At 35.5% G+C, this 12193-nt stretch overlaps 1 protein-coding gene across 1 annotated transcript; it reads left to right on the forward strand.

The window, feature by feature from the left end:
• Window positions 1-221: 221 nt before the first annotated feature.
• On the forward strand, window positions 222-11815 carry LOC115970922 (protein translocase subunit SecA, chloroplastic). Its single transcript, XM_031090547.1, has 20 exons — window positions 222-833; window positions 1143-1215; window positions 1613-1819; window positions 3799-3902; window positions 4028-4207; window positions 5456-5674; window positions 6834-6947; window positions 7043-7156; window positions 7461-7628; window positions 7883-8058; window positions 8659-8725; window positions 8855-9001; window positions 9203-9298; window positions 9384-9452; window positions 9623-9724; window positions 9810-10061; window positions 10171-10238; window positions 10557-10674; window positions 11022-11261; window positions 11392-11815. Exons 1-20 carry the CDS (start codon window positions 426-428, stop codon window positions 11533-11535), a joined length of 3066 nt encoding a protein of 1021 aa, XP_030946407.1. The 5' UTR covers window positions 222-425; the 3' UTR covers window positions 11536-11815.
• Window positions 11816-12193: the final 378 nt, after the last annotated feature.

Consider the following 12193-nt stretch of genomic DNA (forward strand, 5'->3'; position numbering starts at 1 on the left):
TGGATACCAACCAAGTACATTTTACGAAGATATCTCTTTTTTTTTTTTTGGCATTCTTTTCTGTAAACGACGTAGCACCTTCCACCGTTTTTTTCTCAGTTGTCCTTTAACATCGCACACTTCACGTTGTTGAAATTAAACGGCATGATATATGTCATCCTTTTTGTCGTCGTAAACTACAACCAACCGTATAAAAGGACCTTTCTTACCTTATCCGCATCTTCTCAAATTCTATTAAGACTTCTCACAAACTGAAAACAGAACTCCTCTCCTCTGTACTTAAACAGAACAGAGCATGAAACAGAGTACCGGCAAATTTGGAGCTTCCCATAACGTTCCGCTGCAACTTCTTATACTCTCTGTAGACACAAATCCTTGTTTTTAGATTAAACCCAATCAAACCCATATCTTAGTTTTTGCTAAAAATGGCTTCACCTATATGTCAGTCACCTTTAGTGAAACACTACAACACCACCTCAGTTTCACCTTTCTCTTCCAAGTTTCTTCACTACCACAAAGATTACCACCAAATCTCCCATGTGGGGTCCTCAAAGTACCTTCAAATTTTCGATGTGGGAGCCAAAACAATTAAACTGGGAGGTAGTAGGGGCAAGAGGACCCTTGCAATGGCTTCTTTGGGAGGACTTTTAGGTGGGATTTTCAAAGGGAATGATACTGGGGAATCCACTAGGCAAAAGTACGCTTCAACTGTAGATGTAATCAACGGATTGGAAGCTGAGATGTTGGCATTGTCGGATTCGGAGTTGAGGGACAAGACTTTGGTGTTGAAAGAACGAGCACAGAAGGGTGAACCTTTAGATTCCCTTTTACCTGTAAGTTTTGAATATTCAGTCAGGTATATATTTGTTTCTGAATACTGATAATTATGTAAGTTTGTGGAAACTGAAAAGGGTTGGCTTCGAATTTTATTTATTTAGTCTGTTGGAATGCCAATTTTTAAGTGTTTTGTGATTGTATGTGGAGCCCCTCACTCTTAATTGGTCACAAGGTCAATTATTTACATTTTCTTTTGCTTGCAGTGTTTCTAAGATTATATGTAATGTAATCCTAGTTGTTGTTTTCCCAGTTATAGTTAAAATAGTTGTTGCTTTTGGTTATGACCGAAAAAATTTATACTGCAGGAAGCATTTGCTGTTGTTAGAGAAGCTTCAAAGCGGGTTCTAGGCCTTCGTCCTTTTGATGTCCAACTGATAGGTACGCTGTTTGTGTATGATTTCTATTCTCTCTCTCCTTTTTGGGATCATTTTGGTCAGTGCCAAGCAATTTGGAGCTTTATTTGCATCACTAGTGCGCTTAACACTCATGTAAAAGAAGTCATTATATGTTGACTTGTTTGTTGTACACTATTCCTTATGGTTCGTCAAACTTCAGTACACATGAAAAACAGATTTCTCATTATTGATGCATAGCATTTCACATACATAAAGTGATCTCTTATCTAGATTTGAGGGGTGGTTGTGTTGGTCTCCTAGTGTCCACGTTAGAGCTCAACACTTGTGAGTAGTGTACGACTCTCTGTGTCCTTCTGTTAAGCTTGTGTGCATGTATTCATAACTAGCCAATTTATGTTTCCTAAACTTTGGTTATGTAGGTGGCATGGTTCTTCATAAGGGAGAAATAGCTGAAATGAGGACTGGAGAAGGAAAGACCCTTGTTGCTATTTTACCAGCTTATCTAAATGCATTAACTGGAAAAGGAGTGCATGTTGTTACTGTTAATGATTATCTTGCTCGACGAGATTGCGAGTGGGTTGGTCAAGTTCCTCGTTTTCTTGGATTGAAGGTTGGCCTAATACAGCGTATGTCTCATTCTTTTATATTTATTATATTCCATATTCCATGTCATTTAATATCTATTAACTTGCTTTCTATATAGATGGATGGAAACTCACATGTATATTTCTGGACAAATGATCATTTTAAAGCTTGTGTGTTTAATTGTTTGAGTGCTAAGTGCTTGACTCTTCTGGAATTTTAAAGTATAATTTTCTTCTTTTGACCGTTAATTGATGGTTTAGAAATCAGATCACAAAATCTTTTGCAAACCAACCTGATCTACTGAAGCTCTCTCTCTATCCCCCTGCCCTCTTTCTCTCTCTCCTCCACAAAAACATCATTGCTAGAGTCACCCTTGATTTTTGGCTTCAGCGGCATGTTCCAATAACTATTCAAACTAGCTATTGACATACGTTCTCAAATCAGATGATGTACTAGCGAGTAATTTATTTACTAAATTCTGGAAATTTGTTTCACTCTGTTGGAAAATTTGCACAGTTGTGTAGTTGGGTACTATGTGATTTTCATAAGTGGTTTATAGTTAGTGAAATAAAATAAGGAAGCTGTACATGTCTTGACACAAATCCCTAAGTGGACTGATAACATAAATACATTGTGCCATAGTGGTTTGATGGATAGATGTCAAAGCATGATTCTGACCTTTATTGATATTCTTGTGCTTGGACTGCTTCGGAAGTGATCCCTTTGACTCAGTTAAGGGGAGGAGGTGGATAGGTGCTTAAGAAGACAAACTTGAAGGAAGCTATTGACTTCATTATCTTATGAATACTTATTTTTGAAGAAATTCAAGACAACCAGCTACTCTTGTTAGTCTTCATTAGTCTATGACTTAACCTCATTTTACTCCACCAAAAGTTATGTTATTCCGTTTATATCAAGTCCTCTACAAAGCACTTTGAATGGAAAGATTTGCTAAATGAGAAATTGAAAGTTTCTTATATCATTTCCTTTTTTTCCCTTTCTGTGTTTTCTTCTGAGATGATCTTACCCCAACTTAGGGATAAACTCTTTCCTAGCCCATTCAAAGCTTTTGTATTCTTCAATTCCCTCTTGATCTTGTTTGTATCTAACATTGTTAACCAAAACAAACCCAGAATTTGGATTGCTTTGAGAATTTCAACTAGATGTTTTTTTTTAATCTGATTTTTATTTTGTACTCTTAAAGGCCTGGAAGTAGAATTATTCTCTCTCTCTCTCTCTCTCTCTCTCTTGAATGGAAATTGGAAAGTGTGAAGTTCTGCTTGTCCTTCCAACGTGGATTCACATAGAACATCGTGCCACTACATGAACATGGTAGATAGGATAAATATGAGGCCCAAACTGAGAAGTGTTGCACCCCCTTGAAATGGGTGCATGTACATCACACCTCCTATGGTGGTTGCCAAAGCTCTGAGTGAACCTGAAATAGGCTGTGGTCTTGGATCTAACAAATGATCAGAATGCCTCTAAGATTCAATCATAAACCACTTTGCCTCGGTTGTATGTAAACCCCTCTCACCCTCACCCCCTAAAGTGGTAAAGAATGGCTGTTTGGGGTCTAAATTTCTTTCTATCTGACAGGACAAACATATAGGAAGGGATGGTTCTTTCATTGCATTGATAGGAGCGTCTAACTAGAAAAAAAGTGTTTAGTTTCAAGATCACTTTTCTTTTGATTCTATTATCTGCTTTTCTTCTCTTCTCCATTTAATAGACATTAATGATTGTTCCTATTCTTAGCTATAGATTTTTTATTTATTCAGTTAACTTGTATGGTTTAATACGCTTTTTGATTGTTCAAATATTTGTTTCTTTCAAAATTGTATTGATTTTTCTTGTTGGCTGCTTCTTGTTGATTTGTTGAACTGTATCAATATGCATTTTCGCAATTGTCTTCTTATTTGGGGCTTAGTATTCTCTTTTACTAGTCAAGGGGTGTTGCTAGTTGGTTTGTCAATTTAGCTTTTCAATGTATCCTAACAAGTGGATGTATGTGTGGCAGAGAACATGACAAGTGAACAAAGAAGGGAAAATTACTTATGTGACATCACATATGTGACCAATAGTGAGCTTGGTTTTGATTATTTGAGAGACAACCTTGCCACGGAAAGTAATTCTTGTTTATGTGCTGTTTTATACAATTATCAATTTATTGTATAAACTTCAATTCATCCAAAATCTTGTTGGATCCACTTCTACCCTAGCTGAAGGTATTTTCTGGCAACTTACAGAGTGTTGAGGAGCTTGTTTTAAGGCGTTTCAACTACTGTGTAATAGATGAGGTTGATTCCATCCTTATTGATGAAGCTAGAACTCCTCTCATCATATCTGGACCTGCGGAAAAACCTAGTGATCGGTATTATAAAGCTGCAAAAATAGCTGCAGCCTTTGAACGAGATATACATTACACTGTAAGACTGCTAAGCATATGTTCTATTTAACAAAAAGCTTCTTTTTAACAACTTATGAATTTCTTTGTTCCTAGAAATGATACGTTGGAGTCATCTCTTTAATCCCTAGACATAATTTGATTGTACACTCATGCTGAATGGATGGATTTTATATTATTAATTCAATCCTTTTTTTAGTTTGTTTAATGGACTGCAAATGTTAATATAATAGCCCCTTTCCTTTATCTAGATTGATTTTAGCATAATTATAAAATTATAATGAGCAAAATGAAGTTTTCTTGGGCTTAAATTTGTATTTTGTGAATTGTCTTTGCATTGTTCACGTCTACATCAACAGCATACAGTACTGGGTTCTTGGGTTGTTCAGTGGAATGATGACTTCTTAAGGGGAGTTGTGCCCTGTGTCAGGCATAGATAGCTCCATAACATTTGTCCATGTACCAAACATGCTGTTGATGTATCCATAATTGATGTTTAATTTTAATTTAGAACATGGACACATGCAACTAATATCGGTCTGAAACACAATGGGTCATGGGGATTTGTTTTATTGTTTATATTTTTTTTATAACATTTTACTATAAAATAGAATTGTAACAAAAAGATTGGTTCTTTTATCAGCTGTTCTTAATAGTAGCATATTTAAATGAGGATTTTGATTACAGGAGGATATGAGAATTGGCAGTATGAGGAAGATGATATGATTATATTTTGGAGAACTATCTAGTTCTGTTTTATGTGTTAAGATGTAATCTATAATGATTTGTCCTCACTATATCTATGTGCTGTATTTATAAGAATATGCCACATCATCATTTCCATTTACTTTCAAATCTTTCTGATGTATATGTTCATGCATGGAGCTCATTCTCAATAACTTAGTTATATCACCCATTTGTTGTTGCTCCTTTGACAATTCTGATTATGAAATACCTTGAAAAAAGATAATTGGGCTTGCTGTTTAAAAATGTAACTCAAACATGCGCACTAAGAGTGATGCCTCTGGATCATGGTTCAGTTATCAGGGCAAACAGTATTGTTGTAAAGGCTTACATTTTTATTGTTATTAGTTGAGACAAACCTAGAGGTAGCATTGCTTCTGGATCACAAGGCGTGGAGTTTGGTTTCGTTTATGTGCAAAAATTACTTGTCTGGTTTCTAGTGATCAGAAGTAGATGCATTGTAGATTAGAGTAGGAGAAAATTATGTTCTTGAAACTTTTATTTTTTCTTGCTGAGGTTGTTATAGGTCGATGAGAAGCAGAAGACAGTTCTACTAACAGAACAGGGTTATGAGGATGCTGAAGAAATTCTGGGTGTTAAGGATTTGTATGATCCTCGAGAACAGTGGGCATCATATGTTCTAAACGCAATTAAAGCAAAGGAGTTATTTCTTAGAGATGTAACCTATATTATCCGTGGCAAGGAGGTTTTAATTGTGGATGAGTTTACCGGTCGCGTTATGCAGGTGACTTCATCTAGATTCTGTACATTGCAAAGAAAAATTTTATGCAACTATCCCACTTTGCATGTAATTGAGTACATTAGTTCCTTCATTTATCCATTTACCAGAGAAAAGGAAATAACTTTCTCATGGAAGTTATGTTGCCCTTTCTGTGAAGGTTTTTGGAAAAATATTAAATTTTGACATCAAGTTTGATTTCTTAACTAATTGTCAATGAGCTCTAGTTCAAATGGCACTTCCTCTTCTCATAAAAATGGGGTACGGGTGAGGTTGTGGGGTCCAAGATCAACATGCATGTATGTAACTTACCCATAAAAAAGGTTTGCTTACTTCACGTATTCAGACACATACTTATAGACAACTTCTCAAGAAAAAAGGGTATTACTATACAGAATTATTTAGGTTGTGCATTTTCCTGCTGCTTTGCTCTTTCATGGTCGGAATCTTTCTGTTTAACCTGCAGTATATTATATGAATATAAAGCTACAAAGCCCTCAATAGATACAACATAGAGTGATTTATTTTCTCATATCATAATAACAATTTTTTTCCCCTCAAATTCCTGAGACTTTCCATATCTACATTTCTAACCACCAGTTTCTCTAAATCTTAGCAATGCTTATTGATGCAGTGCAGCTATTCCCACAAAGGGAAGTCATTATGACTTGGTCCTTCTTCTAGAGGCTCCCTTATATCATTGGCAATAACGCTAATCTTCAAATATTTTGTTTCATTGATTTATTCACCAGATTTGGGTTAGAGGATTAGTAAATCTGTGTGTACTGAATCTGTGCATTTAAGTTTACATGAAGTATACAGGTTATTTGAGAGTGTAGGTTCAGTAGAAGACAATTCTTCTTGATTGCACTGCCTGTGTCAGCTGTTTATAGCAACCTATATTCAGGATTATAAGATTATGGAATGATCAACTTTTGCTGTGCCAATGCCAACCTATAAGTCAAGGATCTATATTTTTATGTGTGGATGTTAGTTTGTCGGTGAAATTATTGGTCTTGTAGGCATTCTACTGTTATTATATTACTCATGACCAGAAATACATGAACAAAAATCTGAAGGGTATGAATAAACATGGGTAAAAAGGGAGCTGTTGGTCTCTCAAGGCACAAAATCATAGCGGTAGCTTACTTGTCTTTTTTGTTAGGGGAGGCGATGGAGTGATGGGCTTCACCAGGCGGTTGAAGCAAAAGAAGGTTTGCCCATACAAAATGAGACTATAACTCTGGCTTCAATTAGCTACCAAAACTTCTTTCTACAGGTTGGAGCTTTTTATGTTTCAATACATTAGATGAAGCATCTGTGGAAATTTATTCTCTCGGACTTCCTAATGTATATTTCCTTGCATTGTTGTAGTTCCCTAAACTTTGTGGAATGACTGGTACTGCAGCAACTGAAAGTACAGAATTTGAGAGTATATACAAGCTTAAAGTTACAATTGTGCCTACAAACAAGCCTATGATAAGAAAGGTAACTTCTAGATCCTACCATGCCATCCATATGTAGCATATTTATAGTGCTGATGGTTTTCATTGCGATGTAGATTGTAAAACCTGATTGCCAAAATATGGAGGGTAAAATAAAGAAGACTTATTTTACAAGACCTTTTTTCTTTTCAATTTAAACAATTAAGTAATTGGAGTGGTGATTTTTTATAAAATTTTTATTTTAAAGTCTCAAAACTAGCCCATATGTGAGTTCTATGCATCATACACAACTTATTTAAACATTCAAAGTCAGTCAATTTCCTTATTTTCTCTTTAATTTCTTTCAGGATGAGTCTGATGTCGTTTTCAGGGCAACTACGGGAAAGTGGCGGTCAGTTGTGGTAGAGATTTCTAGAATGCACAAGACAGGTCGCCCAGTGCTTGTTGGAACAACTAGTGTTGAGCAGAGTGATTCATTATCAGAACAGTTGCAAGAAGCTGGAATCCCCCATGAGGTGAGATAGCTTTTGTCTTTAGGGATAAGAGATATATAACTTAAGAGAATTTGAACATGCAAAAAACTTTACAATGAAAAACCAAGTGTGATGTCAAGTGTTTCACTTGTGACCATTTTCATGGTCATGCAGTCTCTGTTGCTGATAAATTAACCAACGTTCATGTATAGAGAATAAGGCTTAATGGCTTAATCTAATTATTGTATTATGTATTCTTTATGTTGAGAATTTTAATTGACATTTACATCTTAAAGGTTCTCAACGCAAAGCCAGAGAATGTGGAGAGAGAAGCAGAAATTGTAGCACAGAGTGGTCGTCTAGGGGCTGTGACAATTGCTACTAATATGGCAGGTCGTGGGACTGATATAATCCTTGGTGGTAATGCAGAATTTATGGCAAGGTTGAAGCTACGTGAGATGCTTATGCCAAGGTATCATCTGAGCTTCTTCATAATTGGTTTTGTTCCTAAAGGTTTTTACCTGGCATGCATTTGCTGCATAAGCTCCTGGCAGTTATATTGTTGAATACCAGTTTTACTCAGATGTTTGTTATAGAAGCATTCTGTGCCTTTAAGTGTCACCTACTAAACATGAATTCAATGTGGAAAATATATTTCCAAGCATCTGGAGTCAACTGGTATTATATATCTTAGTTTATATCATTTATATGAAATTGTTTTCGCAATAGTTGTTGTTTGGTCCCCCCACCCCTGGAATTTTCATTTGTAATTCTTAGTTGTACTTTTTGTACTCTTGCTGTATTTATAAATCTTTAATTAAATCACTTATTCAAAAACTTATTCATTAACACTGCATGTGCCATATGCATAGTGTGTGCATAATGTTTGCCATTATTGAGGAGCATTTAACCCATGTATCACACTATATGGGAAAGAGCATTTTTGGACCCCAAGTCAGTGCTAGTTTTCTTTGCATATAGGAGGTTTTAATTTGAAACAATCTACATCTGTGTTTGATTTATAATGTCTTAAAACATGCGTTACATTCTCTTCAGTATAATATAATTGCAGAGTTGTGACGCCAGCCGAAGGAGTTTTTGTATCAGTTAAGAAACCTTCTCCAAAGAAGACATGGAAGGTGTGATTTTGGTTTTGTTCTTGGTATATTTAATTGTTTCTCACAGTAGCATGTAAATTTGATTAAAAAGGGTCGCAAATCTCAACATTGTCCTAGAAGGCTAGAACTCAGTATTGTATAATTTTCCAGGTGAATGAAAATTTATTCCCATGCAAATTATCAAATGAGAATACCAAGTTGGCTGAGGAGGCTGTAGACCTAGCTGTCAATAGTTGGGGTCAGAGATCTTTAAGTGAGCTTGAAGCAGAGGAGCGGCTGTCTTATTCTTGTGAAAAGGTGAACTTGTTGTAGGTTCTTTTTTATTTTTTATTTTTTTTATTTTTTTTAGCATATTAACAATAACAGAAATTGAAAATTGATTGCAAATATGAGATTTCTTCATGTATGTCTTGAAATTGTCTTATTCTTTGTTATCAGCTAAGAATCATCACATCACTATAATACTGAAAATTTAATATTATATGTCTGCATTCATAGGGGCCTGCTCAAGATGAAGTCATAGCCAAGCTGCGGTATGCCTTTCTACAAGTAGTTAAGGAATATAAGGTTTATACCGAGGAAGAGAGGAAGCAGGTAAGTTTTGATTTACAAAAGTAAAAATTACATTGCTTCTGTTTTCTTGTGTAGATTGCATTATCATATATCTCCATATCCCTAGGTTGTATCAGCTGGTGGACTTCATGTGGTGGGAACAGAGCGCCATGAATCTCGTCGAATTGACAATCAGGTTAAAGTTTTAGTCAAATTCATTTAAGTATCTATCATCCATCTACCTCAGGGTTCTTTCCGTACTTTAGTTGAATAAAAATTTTCCTCTTTCTCTTAACATACTCTTGACATGAGACTACTTTTCTAGAACTTGTATAAAAATTGAACTTGCAATACGTATCTGTACAGCTGCGTGGTCGAAGCGGCCGGCAAGGGGACCCTGGAAGTTCGCGCTTCTTCTTAAGTCTTGAAGATAACATCTTCCGGATTTTTGGTGGAGATCGAATTCAGGTTTGAACTTTGGTTGCAGTAGGATAGTTGCGAATGCTACTTTTGAGATATAGTTTTTAAACATTCTGGATTTTGCCATTTGTAGGGGTTAATGAGGGCTTTTAGAGTTGAAGACCTACCAATCGAGTCTAAGATGCTGACCAAAGCTCTAGATGAAGCTCAGCGGAAAGTGGAGAATTATTTTTTTGATATTCGGAAGCAATTATTTGAGTATGATGAAGTTCTAAATAGTCAAAGAGATCGTGTATATACAGAGAGAAGACGAGCCCTTGAATCTGATAATCTCCAATCTCTTATAATTGAATATGCTGAATTGACAATGGATGATATCTTAGAGGTATGTTTCAAAGATGTAAAATTTTAGGGTTTTGCTTAAAAAAGGTCCAGCGCAATCAACATGTATGTGATCCTGAAGTATTTTTGTTATTGAATTTTATAATAAACAGGCAAATATTGGCTCAGATGCTCCAAAGGAAAGCTGGGATTTCGAAAAGTTGATTGCCAAACTTAAACAGTAAGAGGCATCCTTAATTTTGTTTGCTTGAATGAAAAAACATACTGCATTTTCAATTAATACTCAGTAATGTTGTCTTGTGTTGCAGCTTTTGGTTTCTAATAGAAGTATCTGGTCGATATATTTAAGTTAGAAAATAATCTCAGACAACTTTTGGTTTCTGACATATGAATGAGTTTTAAAATTGAGTACTACTTTCTACCTAAGTGATAGTTGCTTGAATGATTTTCATTTTACACTACAAAGTCTGTTGGATATCCTTGTTCTACTTGGCAATATAAAAGAATTTTTCTAACAAAAATATCACTGTGGTTCCAGGTATTGCTATCTATTGGATGATCTGACCCCAGATTTACTTAGGAGTGAGTGTTCTAGCTACGAGGAATTGCAGGACTACCTTCATCGTCGTGGTTGTGAAGCATATTTGAAGAAGAGAGTCAGTATTTTAGTCTACTTAAAATGAATTTAGTTTATTTAAAGAGGCCCAAATCCTAGTTTTTTAAAACATCATCAGATTACAGAATACATCTGCTTATAATCACAGTATTGCTAACACGTGAAGCCACACCAGAATACTGTTAGATCGATTTATAGGCTGCATTTTGGGGCCTTTTCCAGTGTGGTGAGAGAGGGGGGGGGGGGTGAATTGTTCTTTGTCCACAAGGTTTCGATGTCCTGGCTTATCATGTATATCTGGGTTGTAAATATCAAGCATGTGTTTAATTTTCCTTCTTTTACCTTTTTTCTCCCTCTCTCAAATTGTTTCCTTCAACACTGTTTTAGGATATTGTGGAGAAACAAGCTCCAGGCTTAATGAAAGAAGCTGAGAGATTTTTAGTTTTGAGCAACATTGATCGTTTGTGGAAAGAACACTTGCAATCAATTAAGTTTGTTCAGCAGGCTGTGGGCTTACGTGGTTATGCACAGCGGGATCCGCTTATTGAGTATAAACTTGAAGGCTATAATCTCTTCCTCGAGATGATGGCACAGATAAGAAGAAATGTAATATATTCAATATATCAGGTTTGTGCTAGATCTATAATTAATATGTTTGATTTTTTACCCTTGCATGTTGCTTAAATATACCTACTGATCTTCTTGTCTTTGTTTTTGACTCGTTTTGATTACTATGTTTTTTTTTTTTTTTTGGCAGTTTCAACCAGTGCTGGTAAACAAGAATCAGGAACAAACACAAAATGAAAAATCAAGCAAACTTGGTAGAAATAAAAATAAGCCTGAACCAGTTGTTGCTGCCAAATCTTCCTCATCAGCTGCTGACCACCAAGCTACTGCATAAGGCCTACATCACTAGTTCCTAAAGTAAAAAGCTTTATTTTATCCCTTGAATTTGTTGTAAATGAGTCATTAATTGTCACTCATCCTTTTGTGAACAGTTCCCCCCATCCCCTTTCCCTTGTGAAAATGATGCAGACCAAGAAAAAGAACTGTAAGGGCACAGGAGCTGAAAGCAACTCAAAATTCATAATTATTGAAACCCCTAAACCCCTAGTCAACATTGTGCTGGAGTGCTCCTAAACCAGATGGTGTTACTAGGTTGGCTCAAATTCCATTTGTCATGACCTGAGAAAGCGTTATTCACGTTATACACTTATCTAATCTAATCTATATAATCCAAGGTATTACAGTTTGGGCTAGGTTCATTGGTCAATCTTAAACTCAAGGAAAAAGAACAAACTTTTTCAAAGGAATAATCTAAATTTTATTATCAATTAGGAGCACATTTCGTTATTTCCAATTACGAGCATATTCATTATGCTCATTATTTACAGTCTTAAGAGGATGGATGGCACTTTTCAAAAAAAAAATTAAAATTTATTTCAATTCAATCTTTTCTCATTTAGAAATTTTATTTCTAATAGGATTGAGATATGTGGGAAAACTAGTATATATAAAATTGGCCATCATCTATATCAATATGCGGTATTTTGGTCCAC

This window comes from Quercus lobata, chromosome 12 (assembly GCF_001633185.2).
Source record: "Quercus lobata isolate SW786 chromosome 12, ValleyOak3.0 Primary Assembly, whole genome shotgun sequence".
Lineage (NCBI taxonomy): Eukaryota > Viridiplantae > Streptophyta > Magnoliopsida > Fagales > Fagaceae > Quercus > Quercus lobata.